This window comes from Oryctolagus cuniculus, chromosome 16, assembly GCF_964237555.1.
Source record: "Oryctolagus cuniculus chromosome 16, mOryCun1.1, whole genome shotgun sequence".
NCBI lineage: Eukaryota > Metazoa > Chordata > Mammalia > Lagomorpha > Leporidae > Oryctolagus > Oryctolagus cuniculus.
The window spans coordinates 58,672,325-58,699,704 of NC_091447.1; the positions used below are offsets into that span (position 1 = coordinate 58,672,325).

At 73.8% G+C, this 27,380-nt stretch overlaps 3 protein-coding genes across 8 annotated transcripts; all 3 read left to right on the forward strand.

Annotated features, from left to right (window-relative positions):
• The first annotated feature begins 2,165 nt into the window (after positions 1-2,165).
• CIRBP (cold inducible RNA binding protein) lies at positions 2,166-9,347 on the forward strand. Of its 6 annotated transcripts, XM_051840299.2 has the most exons (9): positions 5,936-6,086; positions 6,501-6,609; positions 6,987-7,093; positions 7,168-7,300; positions 7,380-7,461; positions 7,541-7,611; positions 7,854-8,609; positions 9,026-9,168; positions 9,261-9,347. In XM_051840299.2, the coding sequence occupies exons 2-7, from the start codon at positions 6,507-6,509 to the stop codon at positions 7,865-7,867; spliced, it is 510 nt and encodes a 169-aa protein (XP_051696259.1). In that variant the 5' UTR covers positions 5,936-6,086; positions 6,501-6,506; the 3' UTR covers positions 7,868-8,609; positions 9,026-9,168; positions 9,261-9,347. The 6 variants fall into 6 exon arrangements, with proteins under 6 accessions (XP_051696261.1, XP_069914571.1, XP_051696260.1 ...); XM_051840301.2 differs by lacking the exon at positions 5,936-6,086 and adding an exon at positions 2,166-2,188 and having other exon boundaries at positions 7,854-9,168; XM_070058470.1 differs by lacking the exon at positions 7,854-8,609 and having other exon boundaries at positions 5,906-6,058.
• Positions 9,348-9,837: 490 nt separating this feature from the next.
• Positions 9,838-12,509, forward strand: FAM174C (family with sequence similarity 174 member C). The gene is made up of 3 exons (XM_051840304.2): positions 9,838-10,239; positions 11,897-12,016; positions 12,231-12,509. Coding segments are annotated over exons 1-3 (390 nt in total). The 5' UTR covers positions 9,838-9,970; the 3' UTR covers positions 12,232-12,509.
• Positions 12,510-16,822: 4,313 nt separating this feature from the next.
• EFNA2 (ephrin A2) lies at positions 16,823-26,767 on the forward strand. Its single transcript, XM_051840297.2, has 4 exons — positions 16,823-17,180; positions 23,639-23,952; positions 25,262-25,327; positions 25,687-26,767. Exons 1-4 carry the CDS (start codon positions 17,038-17,040, stop codon positions 25,806-25,808), a joined length of 645 nt encoding a protein of 214 aa, XP_051696257.1. The 5' UTR covers positions 16,823-17,037; the 3' UTR covers positions 25,809-26,767.
• The last annotated feature ends 613 nt before the right edge of the window (positions 26,768-27,380 follow it).

A 27,380-nucleotide genomic window follows, 5' to 3' on the forward strand; every position in this document is an offset into this window, starting at 1 on the left:
CCTCTGTGGCCACGCCTCAGCCTGCATTCCAGCCCTGACCAGCAGGGATCCAACCCACGGCCCTTTGCCCTGGCCGTGCCCTATCCAGGAACACCCCCGCCTGGCGGGGCCCTGCTCGGCCTGGGAGGTGACCCAGCCCGCAGCTCTCCCCCCTGCTGGGCCCGGGGTCCCCTCCGTGCGGGCTGCGGGCCTTGGTGGCCAGGACAACCCTGCTGCGCCCCAGGACCCCGGCCTCAGAAACCACACGGGGGAGGTGGGCGGCCGGGGTGGCCCCGGACGCCTTCCTGGGCAGGGCGGCCCCTAGCACCCTGTCACCCCTACGCCACGCCACGCCCACGCGGGATGCCTGTGCGGCTGAGCCCTCCAGACCTCTCCCCGGGCGCCAGTGTCCCCGGAGGTGGCCGGGATCAGGGGGGTCCCCACTGCCCAGGCCTGCGTGACCCGGGTCACCGCCTCCCCGGGGCTAGGAGGGGGACCAGGAAGGAGGCTGTTTGCGCCCTGGAGGGCTGGGGTCGTGCAGGCCCCCTGCTGTCCGGGAGCCCACCCCTCCGAGTGCGGCCGCCTGCCCCCCACCGCCACGGGAAAGCCGGCCGTCCAGGCGGCGCCGCGGGGGCAGGGGTCCGAGGAACGCAGTTCTACCGGGGGCGGAAAAGGGGGCCCCCATGCCCCGGTGAGCCTGGGCGCCGGGGCTCGGCCGGCGGAGGGGCGCAGCGGCCGGCGGTGAGGCGGGGGCACAGACAGGTAAACTGAGGCGCAGGGTTCCCAGGGGGCGGGGTCGGCCTGGCACGGCTCCCTCCCCGCAGTGAGGAAAAAAATGAATGGGAGGGGGTGGCCCCCGGAAACGCTCTGGGATGGAAACGCGGTTCCCTAGGCAACGCACTGCGAAGGGAGGCTGACGTCACCGCGGGGCGGGAGCCCCGCCTGCCCCCGTCCGCGCGGCCTGGGGCCCAGGCCTCGCCCACGTCGGCGGCGCCTCATTGGTGGCCGTCCCGTTCGGTTACAGGCACGCACCAGTCAAAGCGCGGGGTGGTCGCCTGGAGGCGGGACTTCAGCTCGAGTGGGTTCAGTGCGCACGCGCGAGCGGAGAGGCGCCGCCGCCCCGCCTCTCTCCCGCGCGCCGGCAAATTGGGGGCGGGCGACGCTGACGGCTGCAGCCGGGCCTGGACGGAAGAGGGGGCGTTCCTGGGGGCGCCGCACGTGGACCCCCCCAGCACGGTCACGCTCGCGTGCACCCCGCCGTTTCTTTGCCACCCCTGCTCCGGGTCCCCGAGCCCGACCCCTGCTCGCCCCCTGCAGCTCCCACGCCTCCAGGAGCGACGTGGGGGAGGGGCCGTGGGGCAGAGGCTGTGCCGAGTTGGGGGGCGAGGGGGTGGGTGCTGCAGGTGGGGAGCACGGCGCGTGCACGGGCACGGGGCCGTCCAGCTGACCCCGCGGTCAGAGGCCCTGACGCCCAAGAGGCGGCTGGACAGGACCCTGGTGGGGGCAGGAGGTGGAGTGGAGGCGGGCGTCGTGCCCTGCGGCCGCGTCCGGCTCCCAGGGAGGTGGTCGCAGGGGCCGGGCGGGCCTCGAGTGCCACACTGCTGACCAGCCTGCCCCGGCCCTCTGCCCACGGAGCCGCCGGAGCGAGCAGGGTGGGTGTGCCCTTCCCGGTGGGCAGGATGTGAGCCATCCAGGGCTAGTCCCTGGCTGTCCAGGAAGACAGCCGATGGGAGACCTGGGAAGAGGCCGGCCGCGTGACCGGCGTGGCTGCTCAGGCAGGGGGGAGCCCTGGCCGCGGGGGTGACCTCACAGGTGGGCCGTGCCTCCCGGTAATGAGCAGCCGTGGGCGGGCAGAGGTCGCTGGGGGTCACTGTCTCAGGCGGAGCCCCCTGGGGGCGGCCAAAGGGGCACTTGGGGAGCTGGGGCCGGCAGGTGGCCTCAGACGGCCGGGCAGCAGGGGGAGAGCCAGGCCCCGGGCCAGCAGCCATGCAGATGGGGCTGAGCGGGTGCCCGGGGCACAGCCGCCCCCACGGGCCCGGTGCCACCCCACCCTCTCGTCCAGGCGCCATGGGAATGGGCGTTCCGGAGCTGCAGGCCGGGGACGCCACCACCCCGTGGCCAAGGGCGTTGGGGCCCCGCCCAGCCCCACCCACGGGCCGCCCAGCCCAGGGAGGTACAGAGCTGTGGCCTTCGGGGGTCACCAGGACAGGTGAGCCACTGCTTAGCGGGGCTCCCGGCTGGGCAGCTGGCCGCGGCCTCCGCCCTCCGTCTGGCTCCCCCTTCCTGTCTCTCTCCTTCGTTCCTTCTCTTCCTGCCTCTATTCCTGCCTCCACCTCTTCTATTTTTGTCCATTCCCAGCGTCCTCCCCGCCCCTCTCCCCACTTCCGCCCCCTCCCTCACCCCCAGCCCGCATTCCAGCCTCCTCCCCCGGCCTGGCAGCCCCTCCCTGGAGCCAGCTGCTGCCCCGGTGCAGGCGAGGGAGGGAATGGGCTCGGGCTGGGGTCAGAGGTCGGTGAGCAGGCCCTGAGGGGCCGGAGGGCACCCCAGCGGCTTTGGAATGTGGGCGAGGCGGCCCCCATGGGTGGGGGGTGGGAGGCGGGCCCCCTGCGGGCAGTGGGAGACAGCTGGCTGCAGCTCGTCCCACGCTCCCCACACCCAGGACCTGCTGGCACTCGCCGCCGTCCCGGTCCCCCTGGCTGCCCTGGGCTGGGGACAGGTTTGGGGGGGCTGCAGGGTTCACGGGCCAGAGCCGTTTTGTTGAGGCTGCAAATACAGATGAGGCCAGGGCCAGTCTGTGCCAACGGTCACATCACCAAAGGAGAGGCCCACAGGGAAGACACAGGCCTGCCCAGCGCTACCAATCCCAGGAGGCTCTGCTGTGTGCCCCTGCCTGGATGGGGCTACCTGTGTGCCTCCTGACAGTCGCTGGCCCTGCAGGGCCCTGAGCAGCTGTCTGGGGTCCCCCGGGTGTCTCAGCCGGTCCCCAGCCCCTCCTCTCGTGTCCCCCCCGACCGTGCTGCCCGGGAAACACCCCCAGCCCTGGGCAGAGGACGCCGGGGGCCCCTCACTCTCACAGGGGCCCTGGCACCTGGGGCCGCCTAGCCTGTCCCTCTCCCAGCCCCAGCACGGGGAGCCACTCGGCCAGCTTCGGGGTCCTCGTGGGCGCCATGTGCACCAGTGCGTGCCCGTGCGTGTGCCAGCGCCTGCCTGTGTGGAGTCCTGGCAGGACAAGCATGTGCCCAGGGCCGGGCACAGTGCGTCTGTGTCCAGCCAGGCTGCTGCGGCGGCCGTGGGTGTGCACGTGTGCCCGGGCTTCCCCTCTGAGCTACTGCAGTGGCCCGGGCTGCGCCCCAGCAGATGGGGCCTCCACATTCTTGGGCCGTGACTCAGGCCTGCGGGGAGGGGCTGAGTCACTGGGAGCTTGGAACCCAGCTGGGTGTCCCCCCACCCCGCCTGAACAGAGACCCCAACCCCCTCCCCGAACAGGAACCCCCGGGGGGAACCTGGACCCCACTGGCTGACTGCTGGTGCGCACGCACGCGCGCACGCACGGGGAGGGGCGGGTTCAGCTCCTCCTCCCCCAGGCTCCCTAGCCTCGGGAGGCCCGGCGTGCCCACCCCAGGGACATGAGTCACGCCACCAGACGCGGCCCACCCTGGTCACGCACGCACGCACGCACACCGGCCTCCTCTCCCCCGCCGCCTGCCACATCTGCATCCGCACCCGAGCCCCCTGGGTCCTCGTGCAGGGCTGCCCGGAATGGACACGCTCCGCTCCGACGTCGCCTGCACAGCGACGCGTCCAGGCCGGCTCTCAGGGCCACACAGGCACTGTGTGTCCAGTCATGTGAGCCACACCTGGCACCACGCACGCGCCGGCTCCGCATCCCCCACCCTGGCTCTGGGCCCCGCGGGCTTGGGCCAGCTGGGCATGCTGGAGCCCCGGCCAGGGCTGTGCCACTTCGGCGCCCCCGCCGGGCGGCCGCCAGGTGCACGGTCCAGACCCCGCCTGGCCGGGAGGGGGCGGTAATTACGCAGCCCCGGGGCCCCACCCCCCACGCGCCTTTTATCCTCGGCCACGCCTGTCCTGGGCCCAGACGCTCATTACCGCCTCCCGCCCGGTCATTAGCCGGGGTCGGGGGAGGGCCCGGCGTCCGGCAGACCCGGCCCCGCGGGGAGGGCGGAGTGGGGGCGCGGGAGCGAGCGTTCCCGCCCCCGTCTCCTTGGCGACAGCGCTGCGGGGGGAGGGGTTGGTCCTGGAGGTGGGCCGCCCGGGGCGGGGGGCGGATTTGTGAATGAGCCGACGGGGCCTAGGGCAGACGGCGCAGCGCGGAGACCAGAAACTGCTGCGCCCGGCGCGGCGGGCCCGGAATAGCAGCCTCGCCCCCGCCCGGCCCGGCTATTTTGAGCCCCCTCCTCCGCCATCGCTGGAGCGAAGGCGCGGGGCGCACTGTGGCAGCGAGGGGGCACTCGGAGCCGCGACGTGGGCAGTGTCCTCGCTCACCGGACGCCGGGGGGCTGGGGGCGGCAGAAGGACCCACTCCCCTTCCCGCCCGTCCCACGCTGGGCTGAGAGGAGGGTGCCCGGAGCCTGCGGGCCGGACTTCAGAAAGGCCGGGGCCGGGGCTCCAGTGCGGGCCCGCAGCGCCCTCTCGTGTCCGCGCCCGACGGCGCGCTCCGGGCGGGGGTCCCTAGGACTGCAGGGGCTCCCCCGAGATCGCCTCCCGCGCACCGCGAGCGCAGGTGCACACCGCGCCAGGGGCGGTGCACGGAGGGCAGGGGTCTGCGGGGACGCGGGGCGGCTCCGTGCAGCCCAGGACCAGGAGCCGGCTCGTAGTAAAAGACCAGGCGTGCAGGCTAAATCCATGAATGAACGCAGGGCCCTTCGCGAACCATTAAGCCGGCTCGCGGGGCGGGACCCCCGCGCCCACCACCCACCCCCGCGGGGGCCTCTCTGGGGCAGGCGGCCCCCTGCCCTGACCCTGCTGCGGGAGCAGACGGGAAGCGGCCTGGTGGCTCCTGGGCTGGGCGTGTCCACCTGGGTCCAGGGCTCCAGGGGTGGGCGGTGCGGGAAAGCTGCTCCGTTTAATAATCGCCCTGCGTGAGTGGCTGACGCAGCAGCTGCTGCTGACGGAGTTGGGGGGGGGGGCGGCGATGACTCAGGCAGCTGCTCCCTGGGGAAGGGTCCCTGCCGGCCACCTGGCCGCCCACGTCCCTTGCTGGGTCGGCTCGACCCGCTGCAGGGTGGGAGCGAGTCTGTTCCCAGGATGAGCGATGTGAGCGCTCGCGCGCTCAGGGTCTTCCGTGGCCAGGGGTGCAGCCTGAGCGCGCGAGGTGGGCCCCGGGGCAGCTGGCCGCGCCGCGGGTGGGCTGTGGGTGTCCCCTGCCGCATCCGGCCAGGTGAGTGACACACCTGGCGAGGGCGGAGCCAGTTTGGGTGGGAGGTAGGCGTAGGCGCAGGTTGAAGTCGGGGATGCCAAAGTGTAGGGTAGCAGGGAGAACTGTGTGGCTGCCAAATACGGAATGTGGCTGCGTGGGACTGTGTCCGAGCTGGTGGGGTTCGGGGGGCTCTGGGGTCCCTCGGGGTGTCTGTCGTTCGGCGGTCAGCTGCAGGGGGCGTGCGTGGGCTGCATCGGTGGAACACTGCAGGGTTGGGGCTTCAGCGGCCTGCGAGCGTCCCCGAGAGGTCAAAGGTCTCCGGAGCCAGTCCCGGGAGGCCTCTTTGTTCGCCGCCGCAGGCCAGGGGGCGGGGTCGCGGAAGTGGGTCAGCCCCGCCCCGCCGCGCGCCGGCCACGCCTCCGCGCACGTGGGCGGAGGACTGCGGACTGGGAAACGTGGCGACCAATCGGCGCGCGCGGCGCCAGCGCGCGGCAGGAGGCGGAGCCGCGGTAGGCCCAGCCCCCAGCTCATGAATATGCGGCATGGCCACCCCCTCTGCGGTCTCGGATTGGCCCGCGCAGCGCAGGGGGCGGCATCAGGGGGCGGGGCCTGGCAGCGGAGTATATAGGTCCGGGCTCGCGGGCGCCCCCCTTCACTCGCACGTTAGGAGGCTCGCGTCGTTGCCGCGTTCCGGTTTTCCGTGTGCGTCAGGGACTTGCCCGGCTCGGTGGTGAGGGTCCTGGCGGCGCTGCTGGGAGGAGCCCGAGGCGGGGCAGCGCGGACACGCCCCCTGGAGGGGGCGGGGCCGGGGCGGTCCCGGGTAGAGCCCGCCCGGGCCGGCGGCCAGGGGCGTCGGGGGTGACGGGGCCGGGCGGTGGTCGCAGGGCGTCCCCCCCCCAGCAGGCCCGCGACCCCGGCCGCAAAATGGCGGCCGCGAGGTGGAGGCTGCGCCCGGCGAAATGGCGGGAGCGCCCGGTGCCCGGATGGACGGCGCAGCCCGCGCGTGGGGCGCATGCGCGGCGGCGGGGGGCGTGCGCGGCCGCTGTCCGCTGTGGGCCCGGTGACCCCCGTTGGCTGGGGGCTGTGGTGGGCGCGGCCGGGGCGGGCGGGGGTCGGCCCCTGAGGGCTCCCGCTGTCCGCGCAGGCCGCCATGGCGTCGGACGAGGGCAAGCTGTTCGTGGGCGGCCTGAGCTTCGACACGAACGAGCGGTCGCTGGAGCAGGTGTTCTCCAAGTACGGGCAGATCGCGGAAGGTGAGGCGGGGGGCGCCGGCCGGGGGGCGCTGGCCGGGGGGGGGGCGCTGACCGCGGGGGCGATGGCCGGGGGGCGATGGCCAGGGGGCGATGGCCGGGGGACGATGGCCGGGGGACGCTGACAGCGGGGCGCCGGCCGGGGGGGGCGCTGACAGCGGGGGCGATGGCGGGGGGACGCTGACCGCGGGGGCGATGGCCGGGGGGGGCGCTGACAGCGGGGGCGATGGCGGGGGGACGCTGACAGCAGGGGCGATGGCCGGGGGCACTGTCCAGGGGGCGATGGCCGGGGGGCGCTGGCCGGGGGCACTGGCCGGGGGGCACTGACCGCGGGGGCGCTGGCCGGGGGCGCTGACCGCCGGCCTCTCGCACGCGCGCAGTGGTGGTCGTGAAAGACCGGGAGACGCAGCGCTCGCGGGGCTTCGGCTTCGTTACCTTCGAGAACGTCGACGACGCCAAGGACGCCATGATGGCCATGAACGGCAAGGTGCGGCGCGGGCGGCGGCGGCGGGCGGCCCGCGGGCTGGCCCTGCGCGCTGACCCTGCGGCCTCCGTCCCCAGTCCGTGGACGGGCGGCAGATCCGCGTGGACCAGGCCGGCAAGGCGGCGGACGGCCGCTCCCGAGGGTACCGAGGAGGCCCCGCCGGGGGCCGGGGCTTCTTCCGCGGGGGCCGCGGCCGCGGGCCGTCCAGAGGTGAGTGCGGGCGGGGCGGCGGCTGGACGCGGGCCGGGCCTGCGGGCGCCGGGCTCACGGGCGGCCTGTGTGTGTGCAGGAGGCGGGGACCGCGGCTACGGGGGCAGCCGGTTCGAGTCCCGGAGCGGGGGCTACGGAGGCTCGAGGGACTACTACGGCAGGTGAGCGGGCGGGGGCGGGGCCGGGGCCGGGGCCGGGGGCGCGGCCTGGCCGGCGCCTGACCGCCGTGTCCTTCTGCAGCCGGAGCCAGGGCGGCGGCTATGGGGACCGGAGCTCGGGCGGCTCCTACAGAGACGGCTACGACAGCTACGGTGGGTGCCGCGCGGGGCCGCGGGGCTGCGGCCGGGCTCGGGGCCTGCCGGCGGCTGCGCCGAGGCCTCGGGCACGGTCACCACGCCGTCCTCTGGGCCTCGGCAGCCAGGGCACCCAGAGCCCAGCGCCGCGGCCCGAGAGGGAGCTGCCCGCGGTGTCTGCGGGGCGCACCGGCCGGGGGTGGGCGTGGCCGCTGCGGCTGCCGCGTGGGGCCTTCACACTGCCTGCTTGTTGTCCTCAGCTGCCCACGAGTAAAGTCCTGCTCGAGACGTCCCGCCCGCGGCTCCTGAGGATTGCGGAGCCCCGCCCGGCCGTCCCGTGTGGCGCACGCCCCTCCCGTGCGCACCGCGGCGGCCGCGGCTCCGCTGGCCCGGGACCGGCTGTGCGGGGTCGCGGCTCTGCTGGCCGCCCTGGGCCCTGGCCGGTGTTTTTCCTCCGGAAACAGCCGGGGTGGCGTGGGTGTTCGGGTCTCACTTCCTCGAGTTTTGCTTTTTGGTTTTTGTTTTTGGGGTTTTGTACGGCTCTCTGCTCCTTTGGAACGCGGCGTCCACTCAGGGCGGCCGGCTGCGGCTTTCCCAGCCCCGTGGAGTGTGGCGTGGTGGATGCCACGCGGGGCGGCCCCCGTGGGGCTCTGAAGACTGTGCCGCGGCGGCCGTGCGGCTGTACGCGGTTCCCCTGGCTCACGAAGCCGATTAAAGCCCGTGTGACACCTTCCCCACGCTCCCGTTGATTGCGCACACTCGCGGGGCGCGCGCGCGGCCGGAGCGAGGAGGGCCAGGGCCTGGGCAGCTCGGGGGGCCAGCGCCCAGCGCCCAGCGCCCAGCGCGGTGCCCGGGGCGGGGCGGGGCGGAGCAGGGCGGCGGAGTGGCGACCTGGGCGCCGCAGGGGCTCGGCCGTCCCTTGAGGCCCACGGACGCCGCGGCCTGGAGGACGGAGCGCTGCGCCCGGCACCGCCGCGCCCTGGCTGGCCCCCGTGGACGCGGCCCTGTAGCTCGAGGTAACCGCTGCCGGCGCCCCCTCGAGCCCCCTGAGGCAGCACCCCAGGGGCTTCCTGCGGCTGGTTTCCGCCTTTTCCTTTTTTCCTTTTTTCAAATGTTTTAAATGAAGCCGGCGTGGAGTCTGGCCCGGCTGTCGCCCCCCCCCCCCCCGCCTGCAGTGACCCGGAAGAGCTTGGAGACCCGAACCTGGCCCCCGGGTCCTTGTTGGAGGACAGTCTGACAGGCCGAGCCGAGCTCTCAGGCCGGTGGACACCACACCAGTCTCAGCAGCCCCGGCCCAGTGGGCGGTGCTGGCCCTGGCCACGCCCTCCCAGGCCCGGCCCAGGCGGCCCCCGACAGCCTGGAGACCCCTGGGAGCGTGGGCCGTGTGGGCGGGGCGCTCCGGGGCCGGGGGTCACGGTCCTGTGCTTGGCAGGTTGAAGGGGACCCCGCCGGGGCGCGGGGCGCGGGCACGGTGAGCAGTTTCCAGGACCCCACGAGCCGCTGGCCCACCGGGACCCGATCTGGAGCCGAGACACAGGCGCCTGACCCCAGGCTGGAGCCGCCGGGTGCTTCCAGGTGGGCGACGGGGGCAGGGGGAGGCCTCCCGGGGCTGGGCGGGGGGCGGGGGGCCTCCCGCGCCGGCCTCACGGTCTCTCCCTCTGTTGCAGGAGCGGCTTCCCCTGCAGGCTCCGCGCGGGGCCCCCAGCGCCCCTGGCGCCCGTGGAGTCGGATTTGAATAAAGGCGCTCGTGTGCACCCAGGAAGCCGAGTCTGCTTGGGGGTGCGGCCGGATGGGGGGGCAGGAGCCCGGGCAGGGAGAAGCCCCTGACCTCCGCTGAAGGGGGGCGGCAGCAGGCGACCGTCGGCCCTCGCTGCCCAGCGGTGGTGGCCAGGGTCGCAGCGGGGCTGCACAGGCCGGGACTCGAACTCGCCACGGGCCGACTGCCTCCCAGCCCAAGGAGGGCAGAGGCCTGGCTGCCGGACCCTCCGCTGGTCCCAAAGCCCGCGGCCAGCAGCAGTCGGTCAGTGCAGTGGCCGGCCGGGCCCAGGCCCTGGGTGTCCTTGATCCGGTCCAGGCTGCCCGCACCCCCTCCCGAGACCCCTGTGCCCTGGGGGCTGGGGCGGCGGGGTCGGGCCTGCCATCACGGGGCGGGGGCACGTGGCCGGCAGCGGGGGCGAAAGGCCAGGCCCAGACGCGGGGGGGGGGGGGGCCGGCCCCGCCCGCGGCTCTGTGGGCGTCCACGCGGGCCCCGCCCACTCCGGGCCCCGCCTCCGACGGCGCTTCCGGGCTGGGCCCCGCCCCCGGCGGCCATTGGCTGGCGCCGCCCCCGCGCGCCTGAGTGACAGCGGCGGGGCCGCGCGGCCGCTTCCGCCGGGCCATGGGACCGCGCGTGCGGCTGCCGCTGCCGCTGCTGCTGCCAGCGCTCCTACTCGGGGCCGCGGCGGCCACGCCCTCGCCCCCGCGCTCTGCGCAAGCCAGGCTGTCGCCTCCGCCCGCCGTGACGAACGGGAGCCAGCCGGACGCTCCGCACAACAGCACGCGCGCGTGGCCGGCGGGCGCGCCGGGCTCCGCGCTGCAGCGCTCCTTCTACGTGGTCATGGGCCTCGGCGGCCTGGCCGCGCTCTACTTCCTCATCCGGGCTATCAGGTGCGTCAGGCGCACGCCGCCGCCCCGCTGCGGCCAATGCGCGCGCGCCCCCTCGTCACCTGATAGGCAGCGGGCTCCGCCCCCCGGTGGGCGTGGCCTGCAGGCACGCCTGCTACGGCCGATACGCGCGCGCCCCCCTCGTCACCTGATAGGCAGCGGGCTCCGCCCCCCGGTGGGCGTGGCCTGCAGGCACGCCTGCTACGGCCGATACGCGCGCGCCCCCTCGTCACCTGATTGGCAGCGGGCTCCGCCCCGGGTGGGCGTGGCCTGCAGCCTTGCAGCGCGGGAGCCGCCGAGGCCGGGGAGTGCGAAGCCCTGTCCCGGCCATCGCCCCCTCCCGCCCTCGCGTCCCTGCTGGGACTGCGCCCGCCGCACCCCGCGCCGTTCCCTCCCGGAGAGCGGAGAAGTCGCTTTGCTTGCAAAGGGCGCGGCGCCTCGACCCCTGTCTCCCCTGGGTGCCTGCCCCGGGGCCGGCATCGCGGGCAGCCGCCCCTGGCTGCACCTGCAAAAGGCGGCGCCGTGGGGTCAGGGCTGGGGGCTGGAGACGGGGGTTGGAGCTGGGGTCGGGGGTTGGGGCTGGAGACGGGAGTTGGAGCTGGGGTCGGGGCTGGGGTAAGAAGTTGGGGCTGGGGTCGGGGGTTGGGGCTTGGGTCAGAGGTTGGGGTTGGGGGTTGGGGCTGGGGTCAGAGGTTGGGGGCTGGGGTCAGGTTGGGGCTGGGGTCGGGGTTAGGGGCTGGGGTCAGAGGTTGGGGGCTGGGGTCGGGGTTAGGGGCTGGGGTCAGAGGTTGGGGCTGGAGTCAGGGGTTGGGGCTGGGGTCGGGCGTTGGGGCTGGGGTCAGGGCTGGGGTCGGGGGTTGGGGCTGGGGTCAGGGCTGGGGTCAGGGGTTGGGGCTAGGGGCTGGGGTCAGGTTGGGGCTGGGGTCGGGGGTTGGGGTCAGGGGCTGGGGTTGGGCGTGGGGGCTAGGGGCTGGGGTCAGAGGTTGGGGGCTGGGGTCGGGGCTGGGGGCTGGGGTCAGAGGTTGGGGCTAGGGGCTGGGGTCAGAGGTTGGGGTCAGGGGTTGGGGCTGGGGTCAGAGGTTGGGGTCAGGGGCTGGGGTCGGGCGTTGGGGCTGAGGTCAGGGCTGGGGCTGGAGTCGGGGGCTGGGGTCGGGGGTTGGGGCTGGGGTCAGGGCTGGGGTCAGGGGTTGGGGCTAGGGGCTGGGGTCAGGTTGGGGCTGGGGTCGGGGGTTGGGGTCAGGGGCTGGGGTCGGGCGTTGTGGCTAGGGGCTGGGGTCAGAGGTTGGGGGCTGGGGTCGGGGCTGGGGGCTGGGGTCAGAGGTTGGGGCTAGGGGCTGGGGTCAGAGGTTGGGGGCTGGGGTCGGGGCTGGGGGCTGGGGTCAGAGGTTGGGGCTAGGGGCTGGGGTCAGAGGTTGGGGCTAGGGGCTGGGGTCAGAGGTTGGGGTCAGGGGCTGGGGTCGGGTGTTGGGGCTGAGGTCAGGGCTGGGCCTGGCCCGCCCCACGGCTGCTTTCCACCAGTCGACAACCTGGGCCCCGTGCGGTGGGGTCTTGGTGCGGGGGTGGGCGGCTTGGACGTCTGCCTTGGACGCCGGTCATGCCGCGTGACCGGGCCCTGGGGGCGGGCTGGGCCTGCCACTCAGCGAGTCCGGACCCCGTGCAGGCTGAAGAAGCCACAGCAGCGGAGGAGGTACGGGCTCCTGGCCGACACCGAGGACTCCCCCGAGGTGGCCTCGCTGGACAGCGATGAGGAGACCGTGCTGGACACGAGGAGCCCCCGATGGTGCGGGGCTCTGCTCTCTCTGGGGCCGGGAGCGCGCGGGGAGCTGTCGGGCTGTGATGGGGGAAGCCGCGGGGCCTCTCGGGCTGGGGGAGAGGATGGACGGGGCGAGGGTGTGGCCGCGGGGCCCCCCGGGAACACCCCTGCCCCAGGCTGGGCGGGGAGTGGCGGGCGGGGCCCCCTCTCTGCCTCGCACCCACTCCCCACCACCTTCCAGATGCGAGGCGCGGCCGTGGGCGGAGCACGAGAGACAGCGTCCGGCCAGCGCTGGCCCCACCTGCACCCCTGCTGGCGTGGCGCTGGCCGCACGGAGCGTCCACTCTCAGATCTCCCGTCGGGACCCACGTCCGGTGGGGCCACCTCTGCCCCACGCACACCCTCGGACACGGCTGCGGCCTGTGCGGACGCCGCGGGGCTCTGCGCTGACCCGGCAGCCGACGGCCGAGGCCCGCTGGGCGGGTGGACTGAGGGACAATAAACACGCAGTGGCTCTGCAGCTGGTGTCCAGCCCCGTGGTGACCCTGCACCCACGCGCCGGCTCAGCTGCCCGAGGGTTAGGTCAGGACAGCCCCTACTCCGGGCTGCCGCGCCATCGCGGGTCCCCTGGGGGCCGGACCCCCCGGTCGGCTCCCTGCCGCCACCCCCCTGCACCTGCTGTCCCCCGTGCGCCGGGCCCCGCGTCGTAATGGGGAGCCACCACCAGGTGGCAGCCTTGTGCCATGCCGCAACCGGCCCCCTCCTCCGCCGGCCCACGTCGGGAAGTGGGTCCCCTGGGGTCGGTCCGCTCTCACATCTCCCGCGGGACAGACCCGACCTCCCACCCACCCAAGACCCGCGCCCCTGCCCACTGCCGTGTCCCCACCCCCTTCCTCAGGCAGGCTCCCTCCCTGCCCCAGGCTCAGCGGCCACCTCCAGGAAGTCCGCCCTGACTGCTGGGCCTCGGCCTGTTCTTCCGTGGGCTCCTGCGCTGAGGGGCAGTGCCTGGGGGAGGGAGGGGTCTGGTCCCGGCCCCCACCCCCACCCCGGGCTCCGGCTGCGGCGCTGTGGGTCCCGTCCCAGCTGGCCTCCTGGCTCCGCTCCGTGTGTCCCGGCGTCTGAGCCCTGGGACGCGCTTTTAGCGGGCGGGAAGGCGCCCTCCCTGGCCCCCACCCTGTGATCCGCGCCCCTCCCCACCGCTCCGAGCGCTTTCCCGGGCTTCAAAAGGCACATTAATTACTCTAATGAGGTCAGCAGAGACCCGCGCGCCGCCATCCGGAGCCGAGCAGCGCGCGCGCCTCGGGCGGGCGGGGGGCTCCGCCCACTCCCCAGTCCCGGCCCGGCGCCCGGGCGGTAATTGGCGGCCCCTGCCAAGGTTAATGCACGATTAGCGGGGCGCACGCGGCTGACAGCAGAGGGGAGGCGCGGGGAGAGGAGGGGAGAGGAGAGGCGGCGCTGGTCCCGGCCGGCGTGCGTGTGTGAGTTCATGGCTGTGCGTGTGTGCACGCGTGTGCGCGCGCGCTCATGTGTGTGGTCGCGTGTGTGCATGCGTGCGGTCAAGTGTGCGCACGCCGACACAGGAGAGCGCTCCCACGCTGAACACCCGCACTGCGTGGGCGGCTCGGGCCGTGAGCCTCAGCCTCGGGTCGGGGAAGTGGGGGCGGCCGGCCCCGCCGCCCACAGCACCCTCCCGGGCTGGGGTCTCGACGTGACCCCCACTCTGACCCCGCCCTGGGAGCCCCCCTCCCCTGCGGCATCCGCGCCCTGGGCACGCGTGGCTCCCAGCGGCACCTGCACTGGCCGCACACACACGCCGTGGGTGGCCGTCTACATGGACATCGAAGTCACACGAAGTCAAACCTCGGGCACCCCACCAGCGCGGGCGTGGAGGCCACCGCGGGCAGACGGACCTCGTCCCAGGGCCCAGAGCCGGGGCAGCCGGAGCACAGAGGAGGGTGGGGGGCGGAGAGGCGAGCGGGCAGCAGCAGGCGTGCGGTGGCCGGCAGGGTCCCGGGCTGGGCGTCGGGGGTCCTCACAGAGAACGGTGCCACCTCTGTCCTCAGTACCCGCGGGCAGCGCGGTGCCGTGTCCGGATCTGGGGCGCACCTGTCCCGGCCGCAGGTGGGGGACGGCGCGAGGGGTCGGGCCCCCCTTGGCCCTGCTCTGAGCCTCCCCCAGCACCCGTGACCGCGTGAGGCCCGCTGCCCGTGTGGCTGGGCCGGGCTCCCGGATCCGGTGTGGGTTTGGTGCCATTTTTTCTGTAGCAAGGAATTTCTCCCTGGGTATTTTTAGCCTCCTCCAGGGCGACACAGACTTCCAAGGCCACCTCTGCCCTGTGGGCCGCGGCCCAAGGCGGACAGCGGGTGCTGGACGCGGGCTGGGGGCGGGGGCTGGGCCTCGGGTGGAGCAGACCCTCCCCAGTCCTGGACGCTCGAGCCCGGGGGGCGTCCTGGTGTGCTGACCGCCAGTCCTGCGTGATGCCTGACCCTAAATGGCCCCGTCCCCAGAGCTAGCCTGACTCCTGCCCTTGACCCCTTACTCTGCACCGGCCCCCTTGCCCCACTGACCCCTGGCCGGCCGCCTCCAGCCTTGGAACGGGCAGCTCCCAACTCCAACCTCGGAGTGGGCAGGGCCTCCCGGGTTCCCCCAGCGCCCACTGGCTGGGCAGGGGTCCCCAGAGCAGCCTCGCCCGCGGCCAGGCCTCGGAGCCGCCCTGCCCGGGGCCCCGTGTCTGGGAGCGGCCAGCGGCGGGCGCGGGGAGGTTGAATGGGGGACGAGCCGCCTTTGTTCCTGTCCCCGCTCGGGCTCTGACCTTGAGAGGGAGACGAGAACAGAGAATCCGCTCGGCGGCGGTGGCGCCGGCTCGCGCCTCGGTGGCCCCTGCATGCAAATGAGGCTTTGCCAAGGTGGTCCCCTCACCCGCGGCTCCCCCTGCACAGGGGCGAGTCCTGCGGGGCCCGGCCCACCCAGCCCTCTACCAGGCGGGGAGGGGGCACGGGCACAGGGCAGAGGGAGCTCCCAGAATGCCCACCCTGAGCCAGGCCTGGCCCACGGCCTGAGCCGGGATGCCCTGCCGCTCTGCGGCCCAGCAGGTGCGTCCAGGCTCCTGGGCCACCGCGGGCGGCTGTGGTCGGTCAGGGAGCAGGACCTGAAGCCCAGGTCCGCCAGAGCAGAGGCGCTGGGTTCAGACCCTCACCCGGGTGGGGCAGGCCTCCAGGAAGAAGGGCAGGACACGGCCCGGCGGAGGAGCGGTGGGCGCAGGCCACACGGCCCCCGCATGTCAGAGACGGGGCCCAGGCCCCCGGGCTCGGCGGCCGCAGGGCGCTCGCGGCGGGGAGCTCGGGCTCCGCAACACTGGCGGCCACGGCCAAGGCTGCAGAGCCCTGGTGCACACACACCCCAGGCCTGGCGAGCCTGCCGGCGCCCGGCACCCTGTGACAGCCTCCCCTCCACGAGCCTGGGTGGGGCAGAGCCGGAGGACAGGGCCCCGCTGCTGGCCTGCGGGAGGGGTCGCTGCGAGTGGGCTGCCCAGGGCCAGCGTGGGGCCCGCTCTGCCCATGACCCAGGGCCAGGGCCCTGTCCCCCCGCCTCTGCCCGCAGGGCCCTGTCCCCACCCCCCCGCCTCTGCCTGCAGGGCCCTGTCCCCCCTCCTCTGCCCACAGGACCCTGTCCCCCCCCTGCCCACAGGGCCCTGTCCCCCCTCCTCTGCCCGCAGGACCCTGTCCCCCCCCCCGGCCTCTGCCCGCAGGGCCCTGTCCCCCCCCCGCCCACAGGGCCCTGTCCCCCCCCGCCTCTGCCCACAGGACCCTGTCCCCCCCGCCTCTGCCCACAGGACCCTGTCCCCCCCCGCCTCTGCCCGCAGGGCCCTGTCCCCCCCCCCGCCAGCAGGGCCCTGTCCCCACCCCCCCGCCTCTGCCTGCAGGGCCCTGTCCCCCCCACCTCTGCCCGCAGGGCCCTGTCCCCCCCCCCCCCGCCAGCAGGGCCCTCTCCCCCCTCCTCTGCCGCTGGGCCCTGCCCCCCCCCGGGCCTCTGCCTGCAGGGCCCTGTCCCCCCCCTCTGCCCACTGGGCCCTGTCCCCCCTCCTCTGCCCGCAGGGCCCTGTCCCCCCTCCTCTGCCCACTGGGCCCTGTCTCCCCCCCCCCTCCTAGCTGTCCACAGGCTTGCCGGCAGCCTCGCTCGCACTCGGGCTGCCCCGGCCTCCGCGGGTGGGCCGGCTGCCCCGGGCCTGGCCACCCGAGGGCCGGCGTGAGGACTGCTTTTCCCGGTCTGTAGAGAATGAACCTGGCTGGCGGAGAGGAGGGGGCGCCCCCCGCACCCCACAAGGCGGCAGCCAGCGGAGGGAGCCTTGGCTGTCAGTCAGCTCCACACCTAAGCTCAACAGGGGGCCTGGGCGGGGGCGGGGGCGGCTTTGTGTCCGGGTTTGTCCCCCGGACACTGCTGGAAGCAGAGCGGGGAAACCCGGATGAGTCTCGCGCCTGCTGTCCAGGCTGGCCCTGCCCAGCCGTCTGGTCTGGGGTGCGTGGAGGGCCCCCGCGTGAGACCCTCCCAGGCCGTCCGGGTGCTGATGGGGCGCCCCTGCCGAGCTGGGGAGGGGGTCGCCGGGCCAGCCCGCTGCTGATGGGGCGCCCTGCCCGGGACGTGCCTGTGCGGGCGGGGCCTGGACGGGAGGCGCGGCGGAGGCGGGAGACCCCGGCCCAGGCCCCGTGCGGCCCGGGCGCGGCGGGAGGGGGCGCCCGCGGCCCTGCCGGCGCTCGCGCGGGACAAAGGCCGGAGCCCCGGCCCCTCCCCGGCGTGCGCGGCGGCGGCGGCGGCGGCGGCCCCCGCTCCGAGCGTCTGCGCGGCCGGGTCCCGCGCCCGGGGCGCCCCCCGGCGCCCGCCGCGCCGCCGCCTGGCTTCTCGGCGCCCGAGGTCGCGCGCGCGCGGAGAGAGGCGGGGGGCGAGGGGATCTCCAAGCGCCGCCGCGCCCTCCTCGCGCCCGCCCCGCGCCCGCCCGCTCGGCGGCGGCGAGGAGGCGGAGACGGCTGGCAGGCGGCGGCCGGACCGGGGCCATGGCGCCCGCGCAGCGCCCGCTGCTGCCGCTGCTGCTGCTGCTGCTGCCGCTGCCGCCGCCGCCGCCCTGCGCGCGCGCGGAGGACGCCGCCCGCGCCAACTCGGACCGCTACGCCGTGTACTGGAACCGCAGCAACCCCAGGTGAGCGGCCGCTCGGGGTGCCGGGACCCCGCCGCCCCGCGCCCCGGCTGCGCGGGATCCCCCAGGGACTTGGCGCCTCGGAGTTGGGGGACCCGCGCTGCTCCGGGCGTGCGGCCCCGCACGGCGTCCCGCCGCCGCGCAGACTTGGGGAATGCGCACCCTGCGTTCCCCGGAGCGCCCGCGGCTCCCGGAGTTCCGGGGACCCCTCTGCGGCGCCCTCCGAAGCCCATCCCTCGCTGGACTTGGGGGGCCCCCGCAGCAGGCTCTGGAGTTGGAGGGGGTCTCCCGGGACCTGGCTGCGGGCCGTGGTCCTCGGGCCCAGGTGCGTCCCGCCGGCGGGTCCCCAGATGAACTTGAGGAAGTTGGAGCGTCCCTCCCGGGCCTCGGCGTGCGCCCCGGGGCGTCCCTGCTCCGGCGTCTGCGGGACCGGGGATCGGCCTGGGGTCAGCGTGGGAGCTGCAGCGGGGCAAGGGCCCCTTCTGCCCTCCTGGTGCTGGTGGGGAAACTGAGGCGCAGAGGGGCCGAGGCGCCGGCTCAAGGTCACGGTGAGGGGAGCAGAGCTGGAGTGGACCCGGCGGGCCGCCACCCCCGCCAGCCGCGCAGCCCCGGGCACCGAGTGCAGGGTGGGTGGAGGGCAGCAGAGCCCCCTTTCGTCCGCGCAGGAAAACTTTGCTGGTGACCGGCCGCGTCCCCCGGACCGGACGCCTGGAGCGGCCCCGGGGGGACCGTGGGAGACGGGGGTTTGGGGGTCCTGCAGCTCGCCGTCAGCCCCAGTCTCCCCAGGGCGGGGGGCCGCACCGTCCCCTGCCCCGGGTCACTCTCCCTCTCCCAGCTGCTTCCTGTGCCGGCCAAGCGCTCTCGGGAGTCGCTGTCCCCTGCTCTCCCCCACTGTCCCCCGCTGTCCCTCAAAGTTGCATAAAGGGCCGTCTTTGAGGCAGGCTCTGGGACAAGGGCGGCCAGTGTCCCGGCGTGGGGGCAGGGAACGTGTCCAGACCCCCCCCCCCCGGAGTTGCCTGGCTGAGGGGTCAGGTCCCCCGGGGCGGAGGGCAGGGACCCCGGGCCTCGGCGGGACGGCCCGGCCACCACGGAGCTGTCCCAGCCGCGGCTGTGCCGGTCACATGTGGGTTTGATTAAGGCTCTGCCCTGTCGCTGGCCGCACGGGGAGCCCGGCGGGCGGCTCTTCCAGCCCAAGTTTTCGGTTTCAGCCCCGGAATCCGCCGTCCCCGGCGTGGCTTGTCCTTTGTTCTAGCAAACGCCAAAGGCTCGGGGAGCCGGGAACGGAGACGGAAGGGGGTCCCCGGGGCCGCCCCGCTGCCCCCACCTGCCACGGGGGCGAGCCCGGCGGCCGGGCAAGCCCTCGGCCGGGGCAAGGCGCTGACCCCCGTGCCTGGCCTGGGCCGGCCACTTGGTCACCTCCTGTTGCTCTGTGACCTCGCCGCTCTGGCCGCTGCCCACGGGGACGGCCTGTGAGGCTGCAGAGACCCTGGCAGCACCGGGCCTTCCTCAGCCTCCCCGTCCTCTGCCTCCTTCCTGGGGCTTCCCGGCTGCTGGCCACAGTGCCCAGCCCCCCGCAGCGGGACCCACGGCCTGGGCAAGCCCCCAGCAATGCTGCGGAGCGGGGTCCTCGGCAGCCTGGGGGCCTCCCCGGAGACCCCAGGGCCAGGGCCAGCCGGGCCAGAAGCTGTGTCCGGGAGCACCCGAGAGGACTCCTTGATGGACCGAACCCCGGGGAGGAGGTGCCCGGCGGCCCCCGCCCGGGCCGAGGGGCGGGGAGGCGGGGGCCCTGAGGCTGGGGGCCGGCACACACGAGGTCGGAAGGGGCAGTCCCAGATGAGGTCCGGTCCAGCCCCGGGGTGGGGGCCCCCAGGCACAGCCGCGCGGCAGGGAGGCCACCGCCCTCCAGCCGGCCGGCCGGCACCTGGGCTGAGGCAGACGTGCGTGTGCGGCCGGGTCCCGAATTACCTTCTCCCGCTTGGAACGCGTTTCCTGCGCACGCATGGCTGCTGGAGGTCGCTGAGGGAGCGCCCCCACCCCTCCGGGCCGCTCTGGGGGGGGGCCCGCGGCCGGCCCGGCACCCTCACCGCTCGGCTGTCGGCATCCGTTCAGCCAGCCCCATCTTGGGCTGGGCCACCCTGCGCTGACTACCGGGCCTCTCTGGAACGCGGCATTCTGTGTGCGTGTGCCCCGCGCCTCCGCGCAGTGGGAGGGGTGCATCCGTGTGCGTGTGCAGTGGGGGGGTGCATCCGTGTGCGTGTGCCCAACGCCTCCCGTGCAGCCCCGGTCACACTCAGCGGCAGTGTGGCTGCATGTCCTCGTCCACCACATGTGGGTGTCCTGGGGGCCCCAGAGCTGCAAGTCTGTGGTGGGGTACAGCGTAGCTGGCTGTCTCACGTGTCTGCATGACTGTGCACGCGTGCCTGTCTGCACACCGAGCGTCTGCAGGGCTGGGGCACACGGGCGTATGCGTGTGTCATGTGTGTGCACAGCTGTGTGTGTCTGCAGCGGCTGGGGCACACGGGCGTATGCGTGTGTCATGTGTGTGTCTGCAGCGGCTGGGGCACACGGGCGTATGCGTGTGTCATGTGTGTGCTCAGCTGTGTGTGTCTGCAGCGGCTGGGGCACATGGGCGTATGCGTGTGTCATGTGTCATGTGTGTGCTCAGCTGTGCGTGTCTGCAGCGGCTGGGGCACACGGGCGTGTGTGTGTCACGTGTGTGCACAGCGGTGGGGGGTTCCGTGCCTGTGGCCATGCGTGTCTGTCTATGGTCTTTGTGGGGGCGGCTCTGGCTGCCCCCCGCCCCGGCCCTCACACTGGTGGCCCTGTTTGCCCCCCGCCCCCGGAGACAGTGCCAGAGCAGGGACCACGGGCAGCCCCGCATCACGGGAGAGCCACAGCCCAGCGCCCGGCGGTGCCGGCCCGGTGGAGGCACTGGGACTGGCAGCTGCCCCCACCGGGCACCCTGGGACCCGATGCCCTCTGTGTGGCAGCGTCCGACCCGCAGGGGCCTGGTGCCCGTGGCCGAGGTGACGGGCGTCCCCTCCCCCAGTCTGGGGACCCGGCTTTGGAGGGGGTGACGCTGTTTGCTGCATTAGGGTTTTTTGTCTTGAAGAAGCCCGTATGGCAGCTATGGGGGTGCTTGGAGACAGGCGGTGGGTCAGGGATCGGGGCTGGCGCGCGGGCCTGGGGGCCTGGGGCTCGGACCCCGGGGTGGGGGCCCAGGTGGGAGCTCCGGGGGCAGCTGGCTGCTCCGGATCCTGCGGTTCCTTTGTGATGTGGGCTGGGGCGGCCCTGCATGAAGCCAGGGCTGGGCTGGTGGGAGCCGGGCGTGGTGTGGACGGGTCAGGCGCAGGTGTGGTGCGAGGGGCCGGGAGGACCCTGCCCAGGGAGGGGCGTGGGGGCGGCTCCTGCTGTGGGAGGAGTTCCGGGTGCCCTGGCTGGGCTGCCATATCCAGCCCGCGGCGAGGTCTCTGGGACCCCACGTTCTCGCCAGCCCCGGCGTGCAGATACAGGCCCAGGCTTGGGGTCCGTGGGCACTGGCTGTCCACACGCTGGGGTCTGACCTCCACCTGTCCTCTCAAGGGTCCACGGACAGCTCTGAGGGTCCCGCAGGGTCATGGGCAGAGTGGGTGCGCTCAGGGCACAGGTGCGTGCGTGGGGCTGGGGGCTGGCACTGTGGGGCCCGTGGCCTCCCCGTGGGTCTGCTCCGTCCTGGGGCTGTGACCCGAGGCGGGGAGCCCGGCGGTGCCGCGGTTGCTTTTTGGGGGGGTTACTCTTTCGGCTGCTCCCCTCTGCTGTCCACGCGGGGCGGCTGCCTCCGTCCCCGCCGTGCGGCCACCGCGGGCAGGGAGCCACAGGACTGGCGTTCCAGCCGGAACCAGGCCCTGGGCTCCGCCTGCTCCGTGCCAGCGGCCGTGGGGTTATGTGCCTCGGTCTCCTCGAGCGGGCCCCGTGGATGGCGTTGGCCTCCAGGTGCCGCCTTCGCCGGGCAGCAGAAGTGGGCCTCCCAGCACGGCACACCCCGGCGCCTGCCCTGGGGGTCGGGCGCCCCCGGCTCACAGACAAACGCCGAAGCCCCCGCGAGAGAGGCATTCGTCAGCTTCCGGGGAGCCGGGCACAGGCGAGGTGTCGGGGCCAGCCGGGTGCGCTGGGAGGGCGTGCAGGGCAGACCGGGGACCCACAGCCTCGGCCTGGGCTCCGCATCCGGCCGGCCGCGCCTCGCCGAGACCGCGCTCCCGCGCCATCTTTGGTTCCCGCCCGACCCGTGCGTTGGCTTCGACGCTGGGGCCCTGCCTCAGTTTGCCCTCCTACACTTCTCGTCTCCTCAGCCCCTCCGACAGCCGGGGGTGGGTGTGGAGTCCCTGTCCTGGGCCAGGTCGGGTGGCCGGGAAGGGCAGGGCGTGGGAAGGGGCCGGGAGGGCCCGTGGAGCAGAGGTGAGGCCGGCGGAGGGCGCAGGGGGATACAAAGCGCGCTAGCGATGAAAGGTCCCCGTGGGCCGTCAGCCCCGCGGTGAGGGTTCCGTCGGCCTCTCCTGCTAGGCACCCGCGTACCCCTGCCCAGGAGCGAAGGCTTCGTCTCACTCTCGGGGCTGGGGTGGGAGGGCTCGGCTCGGAGCGGGCGCCCCCCCCCCCCGGGCAGGGGCAAGGCGCCCGCCCCGGAGCCAAGAATGCGAACGCGGCAAGGCCGGCGCCGGGTCGGCGCTGGGGAGGGGGCGATGTCCGGCCCTGGCAGCCGGGGCTGATGGGGGCTTCCCTTAGGACCTGCCTGCCCGGGGCCCTCGCCCCCCACACCTGGGGCTGCTCTCTGCTCCCAATTCTGGCAAAGTCCTTGAACCCTTGGTCTTTTTAGGTCAGCAGCCATCGGGTACCGCTGTGCACCGGGCCGGTGCGGGCCACTGGGTAGGAGCGGAGAGCACACCTATGGCCGGAGGGGCGGGGGGAGCGGGCAGGGACAGGGACGGGCACAGGCAGGAGCAGGTGGCCGGGAGGGAGAGGAGAGGAGAGGAGGAGGAGGGTGGGCCTCATTCTCAGCTCTGAGGGACGCTGGAGGGCTTCGAGCCCCCGGCCCCAGAGCCTGGCCTACAATGGGAACAGCCGGTCCTGGGTTTGGGAAGTCGGGGTTCTCCCCTGGGCGTCATCGCAGGAATGGGGCAAAACCGAGGGCTGGGTGGGGGTAGCCAGATCCCACCCGCCCCCCACTCCCTGGGTCTCCCGCCGTGGCCACCCCCGTGGGGCCTGGCTGGGTGTGGCAGGTCCCCAGGCAGGCACTGGGTGCAGCCGCCGTCCCCCACCGGTCGGTGGGCCTTGCACGGGCCAGGGGAGCAACCGAGGTGTGGACCGGGAGACGCCCGTGCTGGGCGGCTGAACTGGCTGTGCACAAGCCCCGGGGTCTCCGAGTGGCCGCGAGGTGGACGGGCGGGGGGGGAGCCGAGGTGTGGAGGTGGAGGTGACCCGCACGGCCCACCGGGGATAGAGCTGGGCCCGGCGGCCCGGCGGCCAGCCCCTGCCTGGAGGTCGGCTCTGCGCTTGCCCTGCCTCCGTGCCGGGCTCAGGGGTGGGGCGAGCTCCCCGTGGGTCCCCGGCAGCTGAGGCCAGGTGGGCGGTGCAGCCGGCACGGGGCGTGGGTGGGAGCCCGGCGCGTGCCCCCGCCAGGCCTCAGTTTACCCAGCCTGTGCTGCGGGCAGGGGAGCCGCCACCCCCTCGCTGCGCACAGCTTTGAAGTGCTAATCAGGGCCCCCCTGTGCCCCCCTCGGCCGGGCCGCTTTACATGACAGGGGCCCGTGGGACCGCGGCAGGGAGATCTAAGGGCTCCTGCCGCTGCAGCCCGAGGCGGTGATGGAAGGGGAGCCGCGGGTCCCACCCCCGGCTGATCTCCATCCTCCAAGGTGAGGCGGGGTCGGGAGCTCCCGGAGGACGGAGGACGGGGCATTACAGGATAAAGGCTGGCAGGCGGCGTGGGGGGGTCAGAGGCCGGGGGACAGCGGGCGGCCGCGGAGCTGGGGACGCGGAAGCACAGCTCGGTCTCGGGATCGGGAGGCTCGCGGGGGTGGCCCAGGACGGGAGGGGCAGGGCAGCTCCGAGCTGGGCAGTCCCGGGGTGCTGACGGGGTGGGGGGCCTCCTGCACACGTAGGAGAGGCGTGGACAAGGAATTCCTGTCCTGTGGAGGCCCAGGCTGCGGACCCCACGGTACAGAGATCAGCCCTCCCGGGCGCACCTGCTCACTGGCACACGGTTACCCAGCATGCCCCACGGCCCGCCTCAGGGTCCGCCCTGCTGTGCTGCTCCTGGGGACACTGAGGCCAGGGGGTGGCCGGCCAGGCAGGAGGCTGTGGGCACCGAGGCTGGGGCCGTCCACGAGCTGGGCGTGCAGCCCCGTGCGCCCCGCTGACGACCTCCCTCCAGTGTACGCCATCCTCGCACGCCTTGCTCGTCCGCTCAGCCACCCCCCTCCTCCCGGCAGGTTCCACGCGGGCGCGGCGGGCGACGGCGGCGGCTACACGGTGGAGGTGAGCATCAACGACTACCTGGACATCTACTGCCCGCACTACGGGGCGCCGCTGCCCCCGGCCGAGCGCATGGAGCACTACGTGCTGTACATGGTCAACGGCGAGGGCCACGCCTCCTGCGACCACCGGCAGCGCGGCTTCAAGCGCTGGGAGTGCAACCGGCCGGCGGCGCCGGGGGGCCCGCTCAAGTTCTCGGAGAAGTTCCAGCTCTTCACCCCCTTCTCCCTGGGCTTCGAGTTCCGCCCGGGCCACGAGTACTACTACATCTGTGAGTGACCGCCCCGGCGCCGCCCTGGCCTCACAGGGGCCTCATGCCCGCTCCGCCCACTCTGTCTGGGTTCCCCACCAGGGACCCCGCCAGCCACCCGCACTTTGAGAACAGAGGAGGGGGCCGGCGCCGCGGCTCACTAGGCTCATCCTCCACCTTGCGGCGCCGGCACACCGGGTTCTAGTCCCGGTCGGGGCTCCGGATTCTATCCCGGTTGCCCCTCTTCCAGGCCAGCTCTCTGCTGTGGCCAGGGAGTGCAGTGGAGGATGGCCCAGGTGCTTGGGCCCTGCACCCCATGGGAGACCAGGAGAAGCACCTGACTCCTGCCATCAGATCAGTGTGGTGCGCCGGCCGCGGCGGCCATTGGGGGGTGAACCAACGGCAAAGGAAGACCTTTCTCTCTGTCTCTCTCTCTCACTGTCCACTCTGCCTGTCAAAAAAAAGAAAAAAGAAAACAGAGGAGGGAAAGTGACCTCCAGGGCCTAGCCCTGGAGGGGGCAGCAGGGTGGACCCCACAATGTGGGGACGGACTGGGCAGGGGCCCCCAGAGACCCCCGCGAAGGCCCAGCAGGGACGGCAGCAGCGGTGGGGGGCAGGGCTCCTGTGCCGGTGGGGGAGCGGCTTGACCCTGGCTCAGCCACGGCCCCGGCTCCTGCATGGCTGGGGACGGTGGGGGGAGCCCCCCTTGGCCTCGGGCTCCCTGCCGCTGCCGCCCTGGGAGGGTGGGGGCCTGAGGGGGGCTGGGGACCCCCCCCCCAGCCGCCCCTGCGCCCTCCCTGCGCTGGTTCGGATTTTTTTCCTTGTGGAGGGGCGGGCGGGGGAAGAGGAGGCGGACACACGAAACTCCCGTAGCGGAAGAAAAATTACATTTTTCCTTCCGAGACAGGAGCTTCGTAAAGATAATTATCGTAACCGCCGTTCCTGTCTCTGACGGGGGCTATTTTTATTACACGTGGCGGCCACCCAGCACGTGGGGGGCCCTGCGCCTGGCAGGGACAGCCCAGCCGCGTCCCTGTCCCTGCCTTCGGCCGCCGCGCCCGCGTGCACTGCGCCAGCCCGGAGCCCGGGATCACCTGGCTACCCCGGTTGTGCCGACTGGCTACCACCCGTGTGCGTGCGTCGCTCATTCCTGACGCCAGCCTGAGCCGCCCTGTGCCGGGCAGGCACGGGCACCCCCAGCCTTGAGGGCCAGGGCCGGGGCTCCGACGTACAATCGGGAGTTTTATCGGTGGCTTCTCGGGACTGGGCATCCTCGCGAGGTCTTGGGGGCCAGGAGCACCTGCCTGCTAACCCTCACCCCCTCTTCCAGCTGCCACGCCCCCCAACGCCGTGGACCGGCCCTGCCTGCGCTTGAAGGTTTACGTGCGGCCGACCAGTAAGTGCTCCTGGGGCCCGGCAGCGCCCGGCCTCCCACCCCTGTGTCCTCGACCCACGGAGCCATTTTGTGCTGCGAGGAGCCAGGATTGGGAGTGGGCCGGGCCCTGCCCCGAGCCTCAGTTTACCCATCTGTGGGCTTTGCAGACCCCTGAGAGTGGAGGTGGGGGCCATGCACCTGCGTCCGGGGGGGGGGGGGGTCCCGAGCAGCTCCCGGAAGGAGAGGGCCCCCAGGGCTCTCGACCCCTCCCAGGGCGCAGGCCGGCCTGGCGGGTGGCTGTGGGTGCGCACAGGGCGCGGGCCGGGGGCGGGAGCTGACCGCCCGCTGACCGCCCGCTGACCGCCCGCTGTCCGCCGCAGACGAGACGCTGTACGAGGCGCCGGAGCCCATCTTCACCAGCAACAGCTCCTGCAGCGGCCTGGGCGGCTGCCGGCTCCTCCTCTGCACCGTGCCCGTCCTCTGGAGCCTGCTGGGCTCCTAGTCCCCGCCGGACGCCGGCCTCGCCGGACGCCCGCCCGCCCCGACCGCCTCAGAGACCAAAACGCTCTGCCGCTCCCCGACCGGTGCTGCCCGGGGCGCGGCCGCTGGCCCAGCGTCTCCCGGGGCGTCGGAGACCCCTGCAGAGCCTCTCCACGACTTTAGCATTTTTAGTGTTATTTTTCATGGTTTTTAATTTAATTTATTCCCGCCGTCTCCCGCGTCTTGGGAGGGGCGGGGGTCCCTGGCCCCCCGGGGGAGGGGGCTCCCTGGGGACACTGGGTCTGCTCCTGTCTGCTGTGCAGACCCCCGGTGCCGGGGACAGGCCAGCCTGAGGCCGCGTCCCTGCGCACCGCCGCCCGCCCCTTGCTCCGGGTCCGGGGACAGCGCGCGGCCCGGCCACCCCTCCCGCCCCCTCGGAGGCTGCGAAGACCTTACGTTTCTGTAAATAGAGCCAGTGAGTATATACTGTGATTTATTTTTAATGTATTCCTGCGGACCGACTCGAAAGTCTTTTTTTTTTTTTTTTCCCCAGCCCTTCGTGAGGGTCTTTTATTTTGGCGGGGGGTGTGGGTGGACTTTTTAGAGTAGCAGCTTGTTTCGTCTGTCGGAGCCCCCTCCCCGCGACTCTGTCGATGTTTCTGGGAGAAATGAAGACTGTACAGCCCGGGGGGGGAGGGGAGGCTGCGGGGCGGGAGCCTCCCGCGCCCCCTGCCCGGGGCGGGGCGGGGCGGGGGGGGGGGCGCCGCGTTTCTACAGATTCCGTCCCTCTGCCCCTCTCCTGACTGTGTTTTCTACATATTCTATATAAATCTATTTCGTGCACGGTCGCCGCCCTCCGCTCGCGGCGCGCCGGCGGGGGGCGCGGGGGCGGCGGCGCCCCGCCTGGAGCTGGCGCCCCGCCGCCCCGCCCCCACCACAACCCACTTTGGACTCTGTATTTTTTATAATAAAAGAGCAGAAGGCTGCGAGGCTGTGCCTGTTCTCTGTGTCGCACCGGCGGGGAGTGGGCCTGGCGTCCGGGCCCCTGGGCGCGGGTGGAAACCTGGGCTCTGCCACCGGGGTGGGAGGGGCGTGTCTCGGGCAGCCGTTCCGGGGCCTCGGCCCCTCCCCAGTGGCCGCTGGGCGGTGGACGGCAGAGGGCTTGCTCGCGGCCACAGCGGGGGCCGACAAGTGCCGCTCGCCAGCACCCGCACCGCCAGCACCTGCTGGGGCTGGGGAGAGGCGCGCAGGCCCCGGCCCTGCCCTCTGTGGCATCGCCGCTGCTCCGTGACTCAGTTTCCCCAGCCGCAGGGAGACGGTGGGGCTGTCTCGAGTCGCACGGGGCGCCTCTGTGGGCCAGGCGCGGACCGAGGGGAGGCAGGCAGGCGGAGGGGCCGGCGCCCCCGCGGGCTCCCGGCTGCAGCCCGCCCCCTTGGCGGCAGCGTCTGGGGCGCGGTCAGCCGAGAGCGGACGCTGTTGGCCAATTAATTCAGCGGCGCTGGCCCGGGCGCCGGGCTGCCTCCTGATGAGCCGGCCGCGGCACAAAGGCAGCTGTGTGTGCCGGCCGCCCCTGCCCGCGCGGACGCGGCCGGCC

Excerpts from the sequence above, each read along its gene's own strand:
- CIRBP (XM_051840301.2), top strand. The coding sequence starts at position 6,507 with ATGGCGTCGGACGAGGGCAAGCTGTTCGTGGGCGGCCTGAGCTTCGAC. Across the intron at positions 6,610-6,986 it reads GTACGGGCAGATCGCGGAAG|TGGTGGTCGTGAAAGACCGG; the intron begins GTGAGGCGGGGG and ends GCACGCGCGCAG. Across the intron at positions 7,301-7,379 it reads CGGCCGCGGGCCGTCCAGAG|GAGGCGGGGACCGCGGCTAC; the intron begins GTGAGTGCGGGC and ends GTGTGTGTGCAG.
- FAM174C (XM_051840304.2), top strand. The coding sequence starts at position 9,971 with ATGGGACCGCGCGTGCGGCTGCCGCTGCCGCTGCTGCTGCCAGCGCTC. Across the intron at positions 10,240-11,896 it reads TTCCTCATCCGGGCTATCAG|GCTGAAGAAGCCACAGCAGC; the intron begins GTGCGTCAGGCG and ends GACCCCGTGCAG.
- EFNA2 (XM_051840297.2), top strand. The coding sequence starts at position 17,038 with ATGGCGCCCGCGCAGCGCCCGCTGCTGCCGCTGCTGCTGCTGCTGCTG. Across the intron at positions 17,181-23,638 it reads TGGAACCGCAGCAACCCCAG|GTTCCACGCGGGCGCGGCGG; the intron begins GTGAGCGGCCGC and ends TCCTCCCGGCAG. Across the intron at positions 25,328-25,686 it reads GGTTTACGTGCGGCCGACCA|ACGAGACGCTGTACGAGGCG; the intron begins GTAAGTGCTCCT and ends TGTCCGCCGCAG.